This window comes from Misgurnus anguillicaudatus, chromosome 8 (assembly GCF_027580225.2).
Source record: "Misgurnus anguillicaudatus chromosome 8, ASM2758022v2, whole genome shotgun sequence".
In the NCBI taxonomy this organism is placed as follows: Eukaryota; Metazoa; Chordata; class Actinopteri; order Cypriniformes; family Cobitidae; genus Misgurnus; species Misgurnus anguillicaudatus.
This window is the reverse complement of record NC_073344.2, coordinates 8906799-8929311: the sequence shown is the minus strand read 5'-3', so window position 1 is coordinate 8929311 and position 22513 is coordinate 8906799. Positions and strand designations below refer to the sequence as shown.

At 38.0% G+C, this 22513-nt stretch overlaps 1 protein-coding gene across 1 annotated transcript in view; it reads right to left on the bottom strand.

The window, feature by feature from the left end:
- pik3r3b (phosphoinositide-3-kinase, regulatory subunit 3b (gamma)) overlaps positions 1-22513 on the bottom strand; it is a 239206-nt gene that overhangs the window by 105401 nt on the left and 111292 nt on the right. The window contains exons 5-7 of the mRNA XM_055214111.2: positions 16094-16222; positions 10627-10828; positions 3345-3430 (exon numbers count right to left, since the gene is read on the bottom strand). Of these exons, the coding sequence (XP_055070086.2) occupies positions 3345-3430; positions 10627-10828; positions 16094-16222 (417 nt within the window). The remainder of the gene's footprint in view (positions 1-3344; positions 3431-10626; positions 10829-16093; positions 16223-22513) is intronic.

The following is a 22513-nucleotide window of genomic DNA, read 5'->3' as shown; positions in this document are numbered from 1 at the left end:
ATCAAATTTCGGGGTGTGAAGGGGATTACTTTGCTCATATGCCACCAGTTCTGTCTCTTAAGACTTAAGATGTAGCTTTTAGCGAGCAAGTAGATGAAACCATTAGGATGGAGAGCCTGGGCACACAGTTTCTGCAGATTCTGAGTTAATTCATCCATATAAATGCCACACGGGCACTTGAGGGCCAGTATATTGTGTGTGAAATATAAAGGTAATGGAAGCATTGCTGTTTCTATATCTACATTTTTTTTATTTTGTACTGTACCTGAAAGTTATGACAACTAATCGAATTGAATCACTGTATCAAGTTTAACTTTAGACTTAAACTTGCCACCCATATCTTTACCCCTAGACCTGCCTTGGGGTTGAGGTTATGACCTCACAACAGTAAAAACGGGTCACACAAAACCACATAAATCTGCGAGTGTGTCCATAGGGGGTGCATTTATTGGCTATAAGTTATAGTCTACTCCTTCACCCCACACTAAACCCCTGTGTCAGAGATTTTGTTGACCGAAGTTTCCAATTACTTTGAAATACTATTAAAGTGAATTGTAAACTTGTGAGAAACTTTCTTGAAAAATGTACCAGTGGGGGTTGCTATGAAATTGCTTAGAAACTGAAATGAGTTTATAAGGTGAAATTAAAGCATTTGTCAGCTTTGTATTTTACCCAGAATTTTTTTATAATTGCTGTTGCACAAATTCATAAAGCTTTTTAATCTCAATTGCAATTTTAGAAACTAATAAACACAATTCCTAATAGCTAAAAGTTACTTTAAGTTTAATGCATTTCATTTACAAAAAACTATGCATGCATCTTTAATTCTAAACAAACAAACAAACTAATCCTAAAATCTCCCAAAAATCTGGGACGGTCCTTTAAAAGGTCTTAATTTGTACCATTTAGGTACAAAAATGTACTTTTTGAAAGGGTACCACCCCAGAGGTGTAAAGAGTAGCTGAAAGCCATACTTGAGTAAAACTACAAATTCCTTACTGTCAAAATTACTCCACTACAAGTTACAAGTCACCAATTTAAATACGACTTGAGTAAAAGTATTAAAGTAACCCAATTTAAAAGTACTCAAGTATTTTTACTCATACTGAATGTTGGCTCAAAGATGCACTAGTCATCAACACAAAGAGACATTGTAGGTCAGTGAAAACTAAGAAAGTTTATTTATGAGGTTTTATTTCCTAATATAGAAAAGAAATCAAACACCTCAAAATTTTGACCTGGCAGAACAAACACAGATTAAACATAGTCATAGTCTTTTGATTAAAATTTAATTTAGTTTTAGTCATATTTTTGTCATCTGAATTCATTTAGTTTAAGTCTAATTTTATTCAACATTACATTTTATTTAAACCCATTTAATTTTAGTCTAGTGTCATTCTCTATTTGAATGTGCCATGCTGAAAAATATATAGCCTAACTTTGTGATATAAATATATGGTAACACTTTACAATAAGGTTCATTAGTTAAGATTAGTTAGCTACATTAGTTAACATTAACTAAAAATGAACTGCACTTAGCATTTATTAATCTTTGTTAATTTTAATTTCAACAATTACTTATACTTCATTAAAATCTTGTTAACATTAGTTAATGCACTCTGAACTAACATGAATAAACAATTAAAGCTTACATTTTTATTAACTAACATTAACAAAGATGAATAAATAATGTAACAAATGTATTGCTCATGGTTTGTTCAAGTTAGTTAATACATTAACTACTGTTAACTAATTAACCCTATTGTAAAGTGTTACCAAATATTCTTATAGGCCTAAAGATATAAAAAGATTAAAAAATTCATATTATGATCATGCATATTAAAAACAGGAAGTTGTTCATTCGAAAGATTAATTGAAAACACATGTAGTGCGTAACACCACTATCTCACATTAAGTGCACATTTAGTCATGCATCCCTCTTTACAGTAAATACACATTACAGCATACTCGGTTAAATTTGAGGACAGTGAAATTGTACACTTGTTATCAATCTTATAATGTACTTAAGTTACTTGAGCAATCAGTACAGGACATCGCTGGTTTATTTTGGCTTATATAGTAAGTTATATCAAGTTATGTAACTTACCAGCTTAGGTTAGCTGATAAAGTAGCATCAGAGTATATAAAACATTTGTGCTTGCCTTTGAGTTGCGGGATTACCCAATCGCGCTTCACTTTTGTTTGATTGTAGCATCACAAGTTTAACAAAGGGTCCCTTGACAGAAGCAAATGTGATATGCATTCATATGTTTGCTCTTTATCTCGTCTCTCAGATAAGACGCTAACTTTTCTCTACAGTTTATGACATACGCAGCACGCAGATGTCCGGCTACGGTGGCTCAACGCAAGCCATTCAGTGTTTGACATCAAAATACCGCGAGACCAGACTTCTCCATATGCATTTGATTCGCTCTCGCAGTACTTTGATTTCATACGATTGCCTTGCGTAGCGCCAATGAAGTCCCTCAGTTGTGTGTGTCCGTCTCATAGGTCCGTCTAACCTCGCGACCACAGATTCTATCCATCATCACTCTCTGACACTTTCGTTTCGTTTTTATTTGACGAATAAACAATGTAGCGAGTAACGTTAAGTGTCATTTCAAATGTAGTGGAGTAAAGAGTACAAATACCTAATCAAAAATGTAATTGAGTAGAGAGTAAAAGTTGCTTATATTTTTGATACTCAGTACAAGTACAAAGTAGCCCAAAAAATACTTAAGTACAGTAACGAAGTACATTTACTCGAGTACTTTACACCTCTGTACCACCCCAGTGACAGCTTTTGTATCTGAGCTTATACAGTATTTCTTTGTGCTAAACTGGCAAAATTCATATTTTATTCAACACTTTCCACAGAAATGCCTTTTTTAAAAACATGTCTCCAAAACAGGACTCTTGATAATAATTTAGGCAAAATTGCCATTTAATAGCCCTATATTTATTTGTAATCTATTACAAGTTTTAGTCATTTTTATGAAGTCCAACGACTGAAACTTAATGTTTGTAGTCAACATAATGGCAAGATCCATCACAACTAAGTTTCGTCTCGGCTGACTGGAGCCAGTAAAGCAGAAGCAATTTTCGAAAGCGGGTATCATTACCCTTTATTAAGCTTACCATGAACATCCATTGAGCTCTCATCAACAACTCTCTCCATCACACACAAACACATTAAAGCTACATCCACAAAAGATGCTTTTACTATTAGAAGTCTACAACAAAGCACCTCATTTAAAGACAACGCATTTTAGAAGCATGAGTTTACACGGAAAGCAATCCGAGACTCATGGTGCACAAAATTATGGGAACATCTGACGGCTTACCTGGTGCTGCCTGTATTTCCACAAGGCCTCCAATCGTGATGAGCGCTTCAAGAATCTTAACATGATGTTCTGGGTTTACATCCGCACTGGCATGAAAAGAGAAAGAGAGAGATTTTTTATCTTCTACTTCTTAGTAATACTATAAGATTACTACTGTAATACAGTGGGGAAAATAACTATTTGACCATTTATGTGGAAGAATGGGCCAGAATTAGTCCTGAGCAATGCAGACAACTGGTCTCTCTTTACACTAAGAGGCATCTAGAAGCTGTAATCACCAACAAAGGCTTTTCTACAAATTGTGTTCAATACTTATTCCCTGTGTCATTTCACTTTATTTATTATGACTCAACTTGTATACTTAAATGTTCTGATTTCTTTGGCTTAATGGCTACATCTGGTGGAAATTTTGTGTCAATGTGTGTAAATTATTTATTTTCCCCGCTATATATATTTTAATGATTTTCATTAAGAAATTACTTCATTAAAAAACTTCTGACAGGTCATTGAAATAGGTTAAATTGTTAAAAATGTCACAAATATGTAAGTTATACTGTACTGCACATTAGATCCTTCAAACAAAACAAAAATCCTAAGGTTTATGTGTTTCTTTTGCTTTAGTGTGTCAGTATGAAATATAATAGTATAGATTTCCAAACATTTTTGGAGTCTTACAGCAGATGGTATGGCCCACAAAGAGATCTGATTTCACCATAAACCCATTTATTATTTTTTTGCATCTTAGATTTTTGCACAGTCCTGCCTTTTATATTTATCTTCCATGAGAACCCTCGCCCTTGTGTGTATTCCTAGTCATAAAACTATTGGAAAAAAACATGCACCAATGAATCAAAAATTTAATTAGTCATACTTTCACTCACTCATACACACACGTCATGTCATGAGTTTTAGTGGCTGACTGCTTTTTTATGTTTATGACATTTTGGATTCTTCTCTTTCATGAGGTCAGCCAAATGTTCATTTACTTGTGCATTTGGTTGTAATTTAGGTCCTGTGATACCTCTATAAAGTGGCCAAAGCGGATGACTAACCAGAATAATTGTTGGAGGCATAATGCATTCTCTCTGTGTTTCTTGCCCTTTCTCTCTCTCTGCATGGACTGCCCTAGAGCAAGGGGACTATTGACAGGCCATTATAAGAAGGGAAAATCCCACCGGAGTCTCTTGGCGGAAGGACAGAAAAGTAGCTCACAATCGAATAAGACTGAGGCGACTTAATGGACTACAATGAGCTGACTGAGTTAGCAGTGACTCACTTGCACTCTACTCTTTATTATGTGCACTAAAGTCCCTTATTCAGGACAGTGTGATGTCCTTAGCTACTTTGTGCTTTATAATACCACACAAAAAATAAATGGCATTGCAGTGTTATTTTGGACATGGTATCTTGGTAATAAAGATGCTACTGGTCTTCTGAAAATGTGTTATTGTATACAGTGGTGTTTCTATCATTTAAACAAAGCGGAGTGTCATGTTTGTTTATTACTATAGTGCTGTTCAATATAGCAGATTTTTGCCTCTCTTTTAGTGCATATTGTCTATACCTGAACTGTTGTTTAGGCATTTTACTTAAAAAAAAGACAACAGCAATATCTACAAAAAGAAAGTGGTGGAGTAAATGTCCTCAGGACACTTAAAATATCACTCAATAACCATTTTATTAGGTACACCCTACTAGTAATGGGTTGGACCGCCTTTTGCTTTTATAACTGCTGCTTCAACGTTTGACGTTTTGTGTGTTCGTAGATGGTATTATGCATACCTTGGTTGTAACAAGTAGTTTTTTGAGTTAATGTTGCCTTTCTATCATCTCGAACCAGTCTGCCCATTCTCCTCTGACATTAACAAGGCATTTTCGTCCACACAACTGCCGCTCACTGGATATTTTCTCTTTTTGGACCATTCTCTGTAAACCCTAGAGATGGTTGTAAGTGAAATTCCCAGTAGATCCAGTTCAAAGTCACTTATGGCGCTTTTCCATTGCATAGTACCCTGCGGTTTGGTTTGGGTCGGGTCAGCTTACTTTTGGGAGCTTTTCCAATGAGTTTAGTTCGTAATACTCTTTTTTTAGTACCACCTCAGTCGGGGTTCCAAGCGAGCCGAGCTGATACCAAAACGTGACACAAAACACTGTAGATCACTGATTGGTCTGAGAGAATCGTAAAAGATTAGCTTTACCTTTATGCTAGCTTGTGCTGTCTCAAGTAAACCTGTTGTTATCTGTGCTCTGCTATAAGTTCCTAAACTCCCTTTTGACGATGAAAAACATGCCCAGGTTGTGAATGAGGAACACCATAACATTTTTCCAGACTTGCCGTTTGTGGCGGACATTCGCATATATGCTTAAATGCAACTTAAATGAGGCTCAGTGGAGTGTGTCGACCGACGCCACGGTTGTTTGTACAGAAACTGTCATGTGAGACAGAGGTAGTGATAAACACGATGTGCAAACATCTATTTATAGTGGTCAATTTTAATTTTGTGGAAGACTGAGAAATAAATGAATGTATGGGAATGGACAACAACGCTCTCACATGTATGATGTCACAGCAGTAGGCAGCGCAAATATAACAACACGCCTATAATCCCTGGCACTCTGAAGTGTTACTAAACTCAATGGAAAAGCTAACCAAGCCAAAGTGAGGTGAGCTGGCCCAAACCAAACCGTGGGGTACTATGCAATGGAAAAGCGCCATTAAATCCCCCTTCTTTCCCATTCTGATGCTCAGTTTGAACTTTAGCAAGTCATCTTCACCATGTCTAGATGCCTAAATGCATTGAGTAACTGCCATGTGATTGGCTGATTAGCAATTTGTGTTGAACAGGTGCACCTAAAACCCCATTCACACAGACCTTTGGTCCCAGAAAATACCCGTAAAATTGCCAGACAAGCGTCTGTGTGAACACAAACTTGTCCCGTTCATCTTCTGGGATCGTTGCCGGAAAGAGGACCTAGTCAGATACACGGATAACCCCTCTGCGTGAACAAGAAGCCAAAAGAATGCCGTAATGGGCGTGTCGTAGTGAGGACGCGCGCATCATCACAACAAAAGTTATGGTTCAGCTCCTTAAAACGAGAGATAACACGCATATAAACATTCACCACAGAAATGTTGCAAACTATATTATCGCAGTTATCAGGAAATGATAAATGAGACACATAAACAATGACGCACGTGCCGTAGTGAGGACGCGCGTGTCATGGCAACATGAAGTTGGTTCAACTCTTTAAAATAAGGGCTTTACAACATTCACGACGAGAAATGTCAGCAAACTGGACCGAAGCAGATATCAGGTAAGTTAGCTTATAACTTACTGAGTTGAAACGGAGATCATTCAGCAGCATAAAAGAATATCGTGTCACATGCTCATTGAGCTATAATAAACGAAAATACCCACGCGTCATCCCAACAAGATATATCGTTCAGCTCCTCAAAATGCGGGTTTTAAATGCATATAAACAATCACGATGAGAAATGTTTGAAAACTGTATTAAAGCAGAGATCAGGGAGCTCGTCAAATATCCTCTCTGAAGCTGAGATCATTCACCAGCATTAGAACGGCGCGTCACGCGCTCCTTTATAATCTTATCATAAAGAAAAATGCACGCGAGTGGTTCTTGGAGAGAGAAATAATATATATTATGCAAACTTCAGACGCTGCGTAGAAGAGAGGGCGGGACTTTCAATAGGTCATGTGTCTTTCCGGGACCATCAGATGCCGGGTAATCATGGCAGTGTGAATGAACAAAAAAACTAAGTATCCCGGAAAAATCCCGGATGCCTTTCCCGTGTATTTTACGTAATGTCTGTGTGAAAAGGGCTTAAGAAAGTGAAATCGAGTGGAAATATTTAATATATATATATAACCATATATAACACTTTTGGGTCATTTTAAAATTACTTTGTGTGTGTAAAAATGAAAATTTTTGGTTGAACTGTCCCTTTAAGAGCAAACTTACCATTGAAAAAGTTTGTACACAGAAAGTGAGAAAGATAAGAGCACTAGAAAAATTGATGGAATAGGAATTTTGTATTTAAACGAGATATTCTAATAAACACTTTTCTCTACAATAAGGTTGCATATGTTAACATTAGTACCCTACATTAGGTAACAAAGTTACAATGAACAATACTTTTGAAGCATTTGTTAGTCTTAGTTGTTGTAAATTTTACCATTTACTAATTATTTTAAATCAAATGTTGCATCTGTAAATATTGGTTACTGTGATGCCCAATGAACAAACAATAAAATGTTTATATTGGTACCATCTAACATTAACAAAGCATTATTAATGCTCTTAACATACTCCTTGTTAGTTAATGTTAGAAAATGAATAAACTATGTTAATGTATAAGACCTTATTGTAAAGTGTTATCAATTATTTTATCGATTAATTGTGCAGCCTATGTATTATCTTTTGATATCATTTTTCCGTAAGGGCCTCGACACCCTCTTATCAAAGTTAAGAAACACTGTTTTCTTTGTAATAAATGTATGATAATGTATCAATAGCTTATATGGAGTCAGTCATTCATTATCACAAAATAAACCACAATATGGTGATCATGTCCGCTACCACTTAATTCCCGGATATGCGGAGGTTTGCATGTATCATGCAACTAGCCAATCAGAATTCAGCGTTCCAGTGAGCCATGTAATAACATTCGTGAAACATATTGAGAGTTATCAACATGCAATCCCGGTACTTTTCAAATGGCAGGAACAAGGGACGGTAACATAGTGCAACACATTTTAATAAGCTTTCCCATCTGTTATTTGTTCTGTGTTGTTCCTCTCAGGAGATTGTACAGGGGATGCAGACATTAAGGGCTGTCATGCACTGGGCTGAGAGATAGATCAGGCATAACAGTTCCCTCATCTCACTCTGCTCTACTTTAATTAAACCGGGGGAATTACTGTAAGATAGGTCACCACATAAGCTAAACTGGGCATCCTGTTGAAACCAATAATTCGAATGTACATGCAATTTGAAATACACTTGCACATGCTTTTATTCAAATTTATAGAGGTTTTTCTTCCACATGAGTAACCACGAAATTCTACATGGTGATATATTCTTCTCCTGTTTCAGCGCAGGTCTGAATTATACATATTTCCACTGTGAGGGAGCCAATTCAGGGGGAAATGACTTTTCCTTTAGACCGAGATAAAGTTCTTTGACTTGTTCCATAATTTATCATAATTCAAAAAGTTACCTTAATTCAGCAAGTTACCTTAAACTAACTTAGATTCAGCAGAAAAACCTTTTTTATATCAAGAACCAGTTTCTGGTATTAAGGGTTTTACTTCTAATATGTGACCCTGCCTGTGATAACCCAGCTAAAGTCATTTTTATGATTTCGTTTTTTTTCTACCTAAAATCATAAAGAATATAAAGAACATTCTGTGAAAATATGACCGTGTTATCTTTAATATTGACTGAGAAAGGCCATGTCAGAGACTAAATGATTATTTAAGTGTACTATAGTGCACAGAGACCATCTGCTAAATGCTTTAAGATTTGGTCACACTTTAAATGAGGTGTATTTAACTACTGTATGTACATATAAGTTCGGTATTTTACACTTAAAGCCCTGTTTTCAGATTGTTTATGATGAAATAGAACGATTTTGACTGAAATTTCGACATATGTGGCTGCCCCGAGAATTTTCGGGTGTTTGTGTTTCACCTCCCCTACAATGGGTTTATAGATGCACTGGAACAATCCTTTCCAAAATGCATCAAACTTCCGTCCACAAAGACGCGAAACCCACAGAGTGGCCAGGGGCGCTCACCGACACGCCCACACAAAAATCGCCGCAAAAGACGCCTTCCAACAGGTGTTTTAGCATTCGTTGTTAACTTGTGTACCTATTTTTCCAAACGCCTCACACCCGAACATTCTTCCGCTGAGAGCTTGAATTATAGACACTCCAGCCCAGTTGATGGCGATAATCCACCTTTGCCAATTGCAAGAATACAGACAAAGTTCCCGGCGCGGATAATACCGTACCTCACAGCACATCTAATACAAGTCAATGGAGTTGGCAAAAACTACGATAAAACCTGTTGGAATGCGTATTTTGCAGCGATTTTTGTGTGAGCATATCAGTGAACACCCCTGACCACTCGGTGAGTTTCACGTCTTTGTAAACGAAAGTTAATGCATTTTAGGAAGGATTGTTCCTGTGCACCTATATAGCCATTATAGAGGTGGGAGGTGATACACAAACACCCGAAAATTCTCGGGGCAGCCGCATATGTCGCAATTTCAGTCAAAACCGTTCTATTTCATCATAAACAATCAGAAAACAGGGTAAAGTTACGGGGCCCATGTTCTTCAAGTCCAAAAAATTGACCAAAAACGCTTCCGAAAATGCCGCCATCTTAGACTCCTCTGTATTCAGGAGAGAGTATCAGTGTAGTGTATGCATTTTTTTTAGTGACATATGACAAATATGGAGGCCGGGGAACAGAGCAACAGCAGAGAACTTTCTGTAAACTGTATACGCTCTTATCTTGTATGCGGACGTGACTAAGATGGCGCCGTTATCGGAGCTAGTTATTTTCATTTATATAGGGTGGCCATTCGTGCCAGTTCCGCCGGACACGTCCCGAACATGTTTTCGGGTTTGTTCTCCGGAAGTCGCGTTGCTCGACCACATACGTCATCGAGGTTCTCGCATTTCAGTTAAAATACATGAGAAAATTTTGATTTATTTCTTTTAAGACACACAATTATTGTAGTTTCATTCTTACCTTGAAATGTAACAGTTGCTTTTCTGAAATTAAACCCGAAATATTAAACCTTGATGACGTATGCGGTCGACCAACGCGACTTCCGGAGAACGAACCCCAAAACATGTTCTGGACGTGTCCGGCGGAACTGGCACGAATGGCCACCCTACATTTATAGTTTTTAATATGGATATTTCTACAACAACACCTTGCGGATTACCCTTAGAAGGCCTTGCCGTTTGGATTTCTTTGGGGATGGATAAATGCAAATTTTTTGGACTTGAAGGAGTGAACCCTGTAACTTAACATTTAATTAACTGAAAGATCTAAGATATTTTCTAAAATAACTGAAAATGTGTTAGTCTAAAAAATTATGGACATTGGCATCTCGGACAGCTCATTTTTGGCCAAATTATCCCTTTAATAAAGCCACATATGTACATATCAGAGAACAATGTAACATATTACTTCAATTAATTCTTTGGCACCTTTAACTTGACACAAAAGATGATTGACAATACCTAAAGTGGTTATTTTTGAAGATGGCCTCGCTGTAGGCCATAGCCAGAAGCCTAGGGCTTGCCTGAGCTGCTCCTCCAGTCTGTGTCACCTTGTATAGGTGCCGGGTCAGATGAACCAGGAGCTGATGGTTAGCCTGAGGGACACTGGGGGAGTCAAGGATTCCTTTCAGTTGATGTCCACACTCCTCCATGCTTTGGATCTCTAAGGAGAGAGAGACTGTGTTACAAAGCCATTTAGAGATTTTTATGTTGTTTACGTTTGTATATTGATATAAGGTAACTACAAATTGATATGAGGATCATTTTCCCAAATAATTTGCACAGCGCTACTGATGACTGGGCACATTACAAAAGCCATGACCTAGGACTAGGAGGTCAGCCTAGCAGGAGTTAAGAGTGCTAGGCTAACATGGGTTTCCCATCCATTGTCTACAAGCAATCACGAGGACAATGCAGTTATTTAGACAGCTTGCAACAGCTATTGATGATCTCCTCTCAGATGGGGTTTCCCATAGTAAAGAGCCAAGCATCTGTGATTCAGGGTTATCTGCAGTAAAGAGCGCCCTTGTGACGGCAAAGATATGAGCGGCATATCATCCCAAAGTCCCTTAGACACAATAAATATTTATCTTCATCATTTGTAGGAACAGAGACGCTGTTACTAATGCAAAAGCAGTCTCTTGTTCATGACAGATACGATAGACAGACAGATATAGAAAGATGGACAGATAGACAGACAGACCGATTTACTAGGTCTCATTTTGTTTTCACACTTGATAGTTTGTATCTTTCTATACAACGGTCATAATTCAGTGTCAATGGGGCAGCTTGCACATAGGCAAGTCCTGTGATATAGTCTCCTTAAATCTCACCTGTCACAAGAATTTCAATGTAAGTAAGACTCATGCCTAAAAGCTGCTCTCACAGCCCCCCAAAACACCCCCTCAATCCCCTGCCAACCGCATTTCCTTTATGAATTATGAGCGTGAACAAAGCCATTAAGGTGTTGGCTGGTTAAGGCATCCCTGCCATGGTGCTTATATAAGATAAGTGTTAAAAGGTCAAAGGTCTTGGGCTGTCTGTGGCAGAGGGTCGAGTGATGAATGATTGACAATCTGCCGATCTGAAAAACGGGTCAATACTGTGACCTTGGCCAGAGCGCAAACCACTCATACAAGAACAAATTTAGGGCTTCTGCGAGTATGCAGACGCACATAATAGATGCACAGACACACACCCATGTAACCTTGCACCCCCGGTCTGAAGCCGGACGGTCCCAACATCTCCACCCACACAGAGATTGCCGATAGTGAGTGACCCTGGTTCAATAAAGGCCAGCGTCACGGACTGCAGGCTGGGAACTTGGCCGAGCCCATCTGGACTCAGCACGACACAACCGGGGTAACGATAGCCAGGCAGACGACCAATCGCATTCCTGGAAGGGGGCACGCTGGCTCCTGGTCAGCCAGATGGGCACCGGTGCTCCAGGCATGTGAACCATGACAGATAACCCTGAACAATGCTTTAAAAATGAGACTTGAACACTTGAGTCACTTGAGTATCCAAAAAAGGCAATTTTTGCTGTCTTAAATGATTAAATTACCAAAAGCTTGAAATAAATTAGATTGTTCTACTCTGAATTCATGCTTCATAAAACTCAGAGAAAATTATGGATGACTAAAAAAACAATGCGTAGGCTTTTCACACAAATAAAAATAGCTTGTTTAGGTTTGTTGATTAATTTATGGGTGTCACACAAAAGCATGCCAGGTTTTATAAACAAAAAGCGAGAGGTGGGGTTTGGCATTGTTATAGGCACGATTTGACAAAGGGACTTTCCAGGAAAGCTTATTTGCCATAATAGCCCATTGATTCTTTAAATCGGTTAATGCACAAATGCTGAATATGCCATATGGCACATCCTGTAGTGACTTAGCACTGTAAGGTTTGCAGAACACATATACCCAATACAATGTATTATAAACCCAAGCGCATTACACTGAGTCATTGCCTTGATTTAAGCTGTTCACTGCACCACAAAACGAATATTAGTTTCCTCCTTTGGGGATGGAGAGCAATATTTTACGTTAAATCTTGCAATTCATTTAAGTAACGCACATAACAGCGCCAGCATAACTGAAGACGGAAGACTAAATTATTAGATGTATAGGCCATCAATCAAATATGTTCCTATTGCCTGAGCTAAATGGATGCAATTAGGCTGCACCCTGCTCCATAGGACCAGCAACTCAGACATTATGAAGTAATTCATATATTAATGGTTTTACTGTAGGAGATTGCAGATAACGGAAGGTATTGGCTGAGCTGTCTTAAAGGGATATTACACCTGAAAATAATTTTTTTTGTCATCATTAACTCAACCTTGTGTTGTTTTAGACCTGCTTGAATTACTTGTTTCTGATAAACACAAAAGAAGAAATTTTAATAAATAATTATAACCACACAGTTGGTGGAAACCATTGACTTCCATAGAAGGATAAACAAATACAATGAAAGTATTGTGATAAAAGATTGAAGAGTTTGGTTCCAAAGCGCAATAAATCCATTTTGACTAATTTGGGTAAAATGTGTTTTCTATACCAAGAAAAGGAACACCTGTTCAATTTCTCATTAATGCAATTATCTAATCAACCAATCACATGGCAGTTGCTTCAATGCATTTAGGGGTGTGGTCCTGGTCAAGACAATCTCCTGAACTCCAAACTGAATGTCAGAATGGGAAAGAAAGGTGATTTAAGCAATTTTGAGCATGGCGGTCTGAGTATTTCATTTATCTGCCCAGTTACTGGGATTTTCACGCACAACCATTTCTAGGGTTTACAAAGAATGGTGTGAAAAAGTATGCGACAGTCCTGTGGGCGAAAATTCCTTGTTGATGCTAGAGGTCAGAGGAGAATGGGCCGACTGATTCAAGCTGATAGAAGAGCAACTTTGACTGAAATAATCACTTGTTACAACTGAGGTATGCAGCAAAGCATTTGTGAAGCCACAACACGCACAACCTTGAGGCGGATGGGCTACAACAGCAGAAGACCCCACCGGGTAACACTTATCTCCACTACAAATAGGAAAAAGAGGCTACAGTTTGCACAAGCTCACCAAAATTGGACAGTTGAAGACTGGAAAAATGTTGCTGGTTTGATGAGTCTCGATTTCTGTTGAGACATTCAAATGGTAGAGTCAGAATTTGGCGTAAACAGAATGAGAACATGGATCCATCATGCCTTGTTACCACTGTGCATGCTGGTGGTGGTGGTGTAATGGTGTGGGGGAAGTTTTCTTGGCACACTTTAGGCCCCTTAGTGCCAATTGGGCATTATTTAAATGCCACGGCCTACCTGAGCATTGTTTCTGACCATGTCCATCCCTTTATGACCACCATGTATCCATCCTCTGACGGCTACTTCCAGCAGGATAATGCACCATGTCACAAAGCTCGAATCATTTCAAATGGCCATCTTGAACATGACAATGAGTTCACTGTACTAAAATGGCCCCCACAGTCACCAGATCTCAACCCAATAGAGCATCTCAGAGTAGCACCCAATAGAGTGTATAAATGTGCATTCATCTTTGCCATGTTATATTCATTTAGTTGACTAGTGGGATACACTGATTTTAAAAGATAACATTAATGGCATTAATCAAAACATTTACTTTGTCATATTAAGAACACTGTCATTGCTGCTGTCATCCTTGGGACGTTGTCTCTGAACTTTTTTGACAGCGATCAGCTGTTAATAATAAATAAAATAAAATAAAATGTTTTGGTCCTGCTCGATTTTCGTTGACTTCAAGTAAAATAATGGAAAGTTTTTCATAAGATCCCCTGGGGTCAATGTGTTAGCATGACAGAAGAATGATGCTGTTGGGTGAGAACAAGCAACAGCCGTAAATTATTCTATTTTGATGGCTTCTTCCCCACCACAGAAAACCACAACAGGTTTATCTATGCCATTAAAGTATTATTTTGTTTTTGTTTGTTTGTTGATCAAGAAGTATAAAGTAGATGAGAAAAACTAGGATTCCATGTGTATTCAAAGCGGCGCCCTTATTGTTTATAATGCGTAGAATGGAACGCTGTGATTGGTTGAGCGGATTTATTGCATTCTGCAGAGAGGGAGGACTTGTGTTTGTCATGGTTTGGAAAAAAGAAAGAAAAGATGACAGAATAACACGGCAGATATTGGATTTTGCATAAAATTAAGAATTTACTTTTTAATACTGACCAGATACAATATTGATTTTGGTGGTAACTATTTTTTTTAATGGCGTTTATTGCGTTTTAGAACCAAACTTCATATTTTGATAAAATATGGTAACAGAGTTGATGTTTTCATTGAATTCCATAGGATTTGTTTATCCTACTATGGAAGTCAATGGTTACAATCAGCTGTGTGCTTATCATCATTTATCAAATTTTCTTCTTTTGTGTATATCAGAAAAAAGAAACTCACACAGGCATAGAACAACATGAGGGTGTGTAAATCAAATTTTAGATTACCCAACCTATTTTGTTTGAATTCTACGCTGGTCACTACATTGAAATGAATGCAAGTGTGTTTCTGTAGCTCAATTGGGAGAGCATTGTGTTAGAAGTGCAAAGGTTGTGGGTTCCATTCCAAGGGAACACACACACTGATATAAACATCCCTTGAAAGCACTGTACATGCAAGTTGCTTAGAAAAAAGAAAAACTGTTTGCCAAATGCATAAATGCATGTAAATGTAAATAGCAACCAGTTTATTATTCAAAATGTCTGTTTCATGGAACAATAGTTCTGTCATACAGGTTTGGAAAAAATAATGGCAAGTAAATGATGAAATAAGGTTTGTGTGAACTATTCCTCTAAGGCTGAAATAATCCTTGTTATTATTTTTCAATCAAAGGAATCATGATGAGGCATTACTCAAGAATGGTTCTTACATAATTTGTAGGGCATGCGTGCATTTGTGTTTCATGTTTAGTGGGTGTAATGCAGAGCGAGGTTAGAAAGAGATGTAAACTTACCCTCTGCTATAGCATCGCCTCCCCTAGCACACATACACACACACTTTTCTTCTCTCTCTCACACACACTGCATTTGTTCTCACTCTTACTTAACCCTTTGTCTGCCCACTGAAAACTGTCAGGTTGTTATATTTTAAAAATGACAACAATTTTGGTTGTGTGTTTAAACTGAAGAGTCAAACATGAAGAGTTAACCAAAAACAAAATTCATGTCATCATTTACTGTACTTCGCATGTCACCCCAAAAACATCATTTTCATTATTTTGTGAATGAAATTTTGATTTTTTTCCAGGTTACTGTACTGAATGAAACTTTTGGATATGATTTGCGTTATATTCCAAAACTTGAAAAAACTTAAGATCGCTTCGTATGAGAGACAGGATCGAAATCATGACATATATATATATATATACAGTATTTGAATGTTTTGCTTACCCTGAGCTGCATAGACCAGCTCACTGTACACTACAGATGGGATGAGCGGGCAAGGCAAATCCTGAAGGTAACCTCTGAGAGTATCAGCCAAAACAGCTAATTCATATTGCTCAAGATCCACCAATGGGTCTGTAAGAAAGAAAGAAAGAAAGAATGTTTAAGTATAGACAACCGAAGTGCTTTCTCCATCATTTACCCTCGCAAACCTTTTCCCCTTTTGGCAAAACCCCATAACGATTCACTTACACAGTGGTGGTCTGACCATTTTTATGCCCTCTGGGGACAATGATCCAGTCACAAGCTTAACAAAGAGAGTGCATTTGAGTGGTCGTCTTTTAGTCAATAACTTAAAGCTCTGGATAATGGTGGCGTGGAAGACTGCAATTATACAGTAGTAATTTTAAAGGGCCCTTCACTGCGCTGAAATCATAATGGCATATTGATGTATTGGAAAGGTGTAAAAGAGGCTGACAAATCTCCCTCATATTTCAGATGAGATCGTTTTTATTTACAGATCATGCATGAGTGCAGATTCATAAATACTTTCCGACAGTACGTTCAACAACCTGCTGGATTTTGGACAATGAAAGTACAATGCCTGGCAAACGAATGATGAGAAATGTATGAGTAATCTTGACAAACTCAGTGAAATCTGGATAAAACTATGAGTGTACTTTTAAGCAGCCCATCTTTAACAATGAAACCTAAGTTGAAAAACACAACAATTATGGGTGGTCCTGGCAATGACAGGGTCAAAGCAAAGATGAATTGTGGAAAATTAGTGGTCATTATATAATAATAGGACGATAATGCTGCGTTTACACCAGCCGCGTTTGAGGCATCAAAATCGCGTCTACCGCTCCTAGTTTGCCGCTTGAACAGTTTTGCTGCGTTTACACCAGCCGCGTTTGAGGCATCAAAATCGCGTCTACCGCGCCTAGTTTGCCGATTGAACAGTTTTGCTGCGTTTACACCAGCCGTGTTTGAGGCATCAAAATCGCGTCTACCGCACCTAGTTTGCAGCTTGAACAGTTTTGCTGCGTTTACACCAGCCGCGTTTGAGGCATCAAAATCGCGTCTACCGCGCATAGTTTGTCGCTTGAACAGTTTTGCTGCGTTTACACCAGCCGTGTTTGAGGCATCAAAATCGCGTCTACCGCGCCTAGTTTGCCGCTTGAACAGTTTTGCTGCGTTTACACCAGCCGCGTTTGAGGCATCAAAATCGCGTCTACCGCGTCTAGTTTGCCGCTTGACCAGTTTTGCTGCGTTTACATCGGCCGCGTTTGAGGTGTCAAAATCGCGTCTACCATGCCTAGTTTGCCGCTTGAACAGTTTTGCTGCGTTTACATCAGCCGTATTTGAGGCGTCAAAATCGCGGCTACCGCGCCTAGTTTGCCGCTTGAACAGTTTTGCTGCGTTTACATCAGCCGTGTTTGAGGCGTCAAAATCACGGCTACTGCGCCTAGTTTGCCGCTTGAACAGTTTTGCTGCATTTACACCAGCCGCGTTTGAGGCGTCAAAATCGCGTCTACCGCTCCTAGTTTGCCGCTTGAACAGTTTTGCTGCGTTTACATCGACCGTGTTTGAGGCGTCAAAATTGCGTCTACAGCGCCTAGTTTGCCGCTTGAACAGTTTTGCTGGGATTACACCAGCCGCGTTTGAGGCATCAAAATTGCATCTACCGCGCCTAGTTTGCCGCTCGAACAGTTTTGCTGCGTTTACATCGACCGTGTTTGAGGCGTCAAAATCGCGTCTACAGCGCCTAGTTTGCCGCTTGAACAGTTTTGCTGCGTTTACATCGACCGTGTTTGAGGCGTCAAAATTGCGTCTACAGCGCCTAGTTTGCCGCTTGAACAGTTTTGCTGCGTTTACATGAGCTGTGTTTGAGGCGTCAAAATCGCGTCTACCGCGCCTAGTTTGCCGCTTGAACAGTTTGAATGCATTCGCGCGTCTAGAGCGAAGCAGATACGCTGAAAAAGCAAGCATTAGACGCTTCTTGTGGGAGGGGCAAATGCTATGCGGTTGTCTGTTTGCAAGATGGCTGATGTTAATTGTGCTTTTATCGAGAGAGTTACCGGTTTGTATTTGGTCACCTAACTATAGGGGGACAAGAATGCAGAGGGTCGATAATCGTCACGTGACTCAAAAGTGAAATATGTATTTACAACTTACCAGGTTGCCCAATGTCCTCACTGACACTCTTCCAAGCGAGGTCCATTTAATTCCTGTCTCTATAGAAATAAGAACTTGTGTCGCATAGCTCCGGGCGACTGCTAACGGACAATATTAAGCGTTCCTTCAGGTTGAATGAGTGACACTCAATCACTTACGATTGACGCCTCTACCACGACTGGTGTGAACGCAGCATAAGAAACAAAGGTTGCAAAAGCACAAAAACCTATTTATAAAACCTATTTGAAAAATCTGATTATAAGCATTTGAACGATGTTGACTGAATTTTATTTATTATTTATTTATTTCTCATGATCTTTTAAACTTAAAGGATAATGCTTAAGATCTCTAATAATTAAGTGATAATTTAACCAGTAAATGTTTTTCCATCATAGTTTATGTACATGTCTTGGTATGGAATAAAAATGTATCCACATCAAGTAAGCATAATACATACAGTATAGGCAGATTTTGAAAATTGTATTTGCACCAGGCGCGGAGCTATGGGCGGGCCTGGCCCGCCCAATCAGAAATGTAAAAAATACTACTCTGTATAGTTAGACATGTATACTACTTTATGTGGTGTAATTTATCTATTGCATGTTATGTTAAAAACAGTAAAATTATTAGTAAGCCTGATAACTATTGAAAAACTATTAAAGCAGTTGAATGTTGCGTTATAATGAAATATTCCCGAGCAGCTTTCAGCCATGATCACTTTGAGAACTTTTTTTGCAAGCAAGTAGAAAACGTATTTTGAATAACAACACGTTATAAATATGTGCTGCGCGCTTTCCTCTCAATAACATAAACACACAACAAATATGACAGCGGGGTAAAAAAAAAAGAAAACATCTGATCATAGTGATGTTGTTTGATATAGCGATATAGCAGCACTATAAGTCACACCACGTTTATTGCTACACTTTATACAATATAGCCTATTGCTTTTAAGCAACAAATAGCCTATCATAACAACCTATAAGCCTACTGTGTCATTGAGACATTAATTTAAGAAATTCATTAAAGCAGAAAGACGTAGGCTGCGGAAATATAGTGGGTTCACTTCAATCCACACCACAGACGCTCTTGGTTTGCTTCTTATTTATTAAATCGAGGCAATTGTTTGATCAAACATTGATTAATATTAAGATACAATTTATACAAAACGAAATTCACTTTAAAGAAAGTCTTTCTACAAAACAAACCTCGCAACATCGCTTGCCCGACGTCCATTACGGGCTATGGCTAATTCCTGTCGGGCTAAAAAAAAATGATGCGCCTTGGCCGTCGGGCGGAGGAAAAAATATTGTAATGTGTTTGCATTCTCTCAGATTTAGTTAGGTAATTATGTTGTATGTAATTCGGCGTCATCTTGTTAGCCATTACTATCCTCACTAACAAGTGAAACTGTCAATGAAGTGAAAGCATTAAATCCATTATTCCTTTCGTTCACGTCTGATATGCGCGCTCCTCGGCTCCGCTCTTCACGAGTAGGCTTGCTCTTGTGCACATCAAAAAGTATATTAAATGTTTATTTATTTGTCATTTCGTTTAACCCCAGAGTTTAACATTATTCTAGCAATTCCCTTTTTCTTTCTTTATTTAGTAAGTTAACTTAAATATGTGAGAACGAAAATATATTTTTAGTGATTTGCATGAAGAGAATATGATGTTAGAAGCTTCATTTTAAGCATTTAGTAGCCGTATTTATTTAAACACTTTAATAGGTTATTTAAAAAAGTATAAGGTTTTTTTGGGTTCATTTATATTTCCTGTCACTGTGTGCAGGTTCTTTTTTGAAGGCTATGAGAGCCCAATATTTTTTTTACCAAAAAGGCTTAATAAATGTCACGTTGCATTACAATTTAAAGTATCAATAATGTCAAAAATGTGACTTGCAGTTCGGGTGTGTGTGTATGCTGTTTAAATTAGTGTTCTGAAGTTTTGACGAATTTTATAGACTTGTTATAGTTTCTTATTCAAAAGTGACACCCATAGATTCAGGCCCACCCGGACTTAATCCATGCCCACCCATATGTCACGTTCTGCATCCGCCACTGATTTGCACTTCTGTGTTTCAATCCAGCACTGTAACAAAACAATTGCAACATTCCAAATCCAACTAGCAACTTAAGAATCTGTCAAATATTTGTTGAGGCATTCTAACCAAGACCATTTAATGGTTGTTATTCCCATCATGTGCTTCCACACACATTTCTTATTTTTCTAATCACCATCGCAGTGGATGCCCATCTGCTGATCTTTATTTTCTCACCTGCCAGTGGCCTGAATCGATCGTTTCCCCAGTTTGTCTTAATCCATATATCGTTGGGATTTCTCTGACTGTGCTTTAAATGCCCAGTTTGTAAAGTGTCCAACTCACTACAAACAGATTTGTTTAGGTCATCAAGAAGCTTTAACAGCACCCCTTCTCTCCTTTTCACCCTTTTACATGCCTGTCAAATAAAGTCATTGTCAAATTCAGCACTGCAATCTGTCTAGCCTAAAACTATTGATCCGCCAGTCCTTTGTTTATTGTGCCAGGCACCTTATGTTGGTCACCAGGAGACATAATCATAATCATTATGAGATGTTTTTTTTTTACCCCAATACTACTCTTTTCCATAGTACCTGCTTAAAATGTGTTTGGAGACATCACATGGTACAGGATCAGAAGGTTCTGATAATGGCCTAAAAGCCTTTAGACTGGTTTTAGAGGTTAAAAGCATTTCCACCATGATCTTTTGAGTAAAGGTCAGCGCTGGCTCTGAATAAAGCCGCCTCAGCTGGTCATTATCTGCTGTTCAATTTTTACAGATGGCTTAGTCCCTGTGGAAGCACTGACCTACAAATCTCACAGAGGCCATGGAGAAAAATAAAAGTGTAAATTATAGTCGTTCAAAAAAACAAAAACATCACTCATTCCTATTAAATTGTGTAGGAAAGGAAACCTTACTGCCTCGCTGGTGTTTCAGGCTGAGGAGACACCCAATAAATACATTTTATGTGAAAGTTAGAGGAACCCGGAGATGAGTGTTTTTTGAAACTATTTCATTTCAATTTATTTATACGCATTGCTTTTCCAACACGGCTATTGTTCCAAAGTGACTTTACAAAGAATCAAGTCCTTCCAACCTCCCAAAGAGAAAGCCAAAACCAGTGGCAAGAAAAAAGTAAGTAATAAACCTTGAAAGGAACCAAGACTCAGCTTGGGAACAAAGACTCTCATTGAGACATACAGTACCAGATATTTACACATGAACACTTCCACAACAAAGGCCGACATTAAACACGGAGATCTAAATAATCAGAGATATGCAAAAAATCCGTAGAAATTGCAGCTGGGTTGGATTTTAATTTATGTTTTTTACTGGCAACATTTTGTTCAAAGTTAAATGAACATTTAACATTTACAAGTCTTTGTCTTTACAGAGTAAAATTAAAATAACAGCATCAAGCAAGACATTCTGGGAAACAAAATCTGAAGCAAAAAACAGAAAAAGCTTGATGATGATTTCTGGTTCGCAGAATGCTTTGCATGGGGCTGTTATTGTATAGTTTTATTCTGTAAAGATAAAGACTTGTTAATATTTAAAATGTATTTAACTTTGAACAAACTCTTGCCAGTAAATAACATACATTTAAATCTACAGTAAATTACCGGCAACCCAGCGGCAATAACATTGTAATTTCTACGGAATGTTTTTACAGTGTGCTTTAATTTTTTTTAAAAAGCAATAGTTTACCAAACAATAAAAAGTATGTTATATTTTCAAACTGTAATGCTCATTATGATTTATTTGTCCCTTATTTCGGTTCATCTATCCTTACACTATCCTTTATTTTTATTTATAGATGGTCTCGGCAGTAACAACATAAACACGCAGCTTTCGTGGTCATCACGTAACTTCCGTTAAACTCTGCGAAGAATAAATAACAACAAAGTCCTTTTAAAGTAGTTTATTTATATAACAATGAAAAAATAAACAACACGTAGATTACATAGAAACCCAAAACATTTGTTATTTTTGACGAGGTATTTGTTTAAGAGTTCAGTTTCAGCAACTAGTCAGACCATTAAACAAACGGCCTATATAATGAAACAGTCTATATAATCCCTTTTCTGCATATTCATATTCAAGTTAGGAAAACATAAGCAATAAACAATGCATGGGCAAAACTGATCTGAGAAAGTGGGATGGATTAGTTGCATATTTTGATCTGTTTCAAGCCATAGCCTTGATG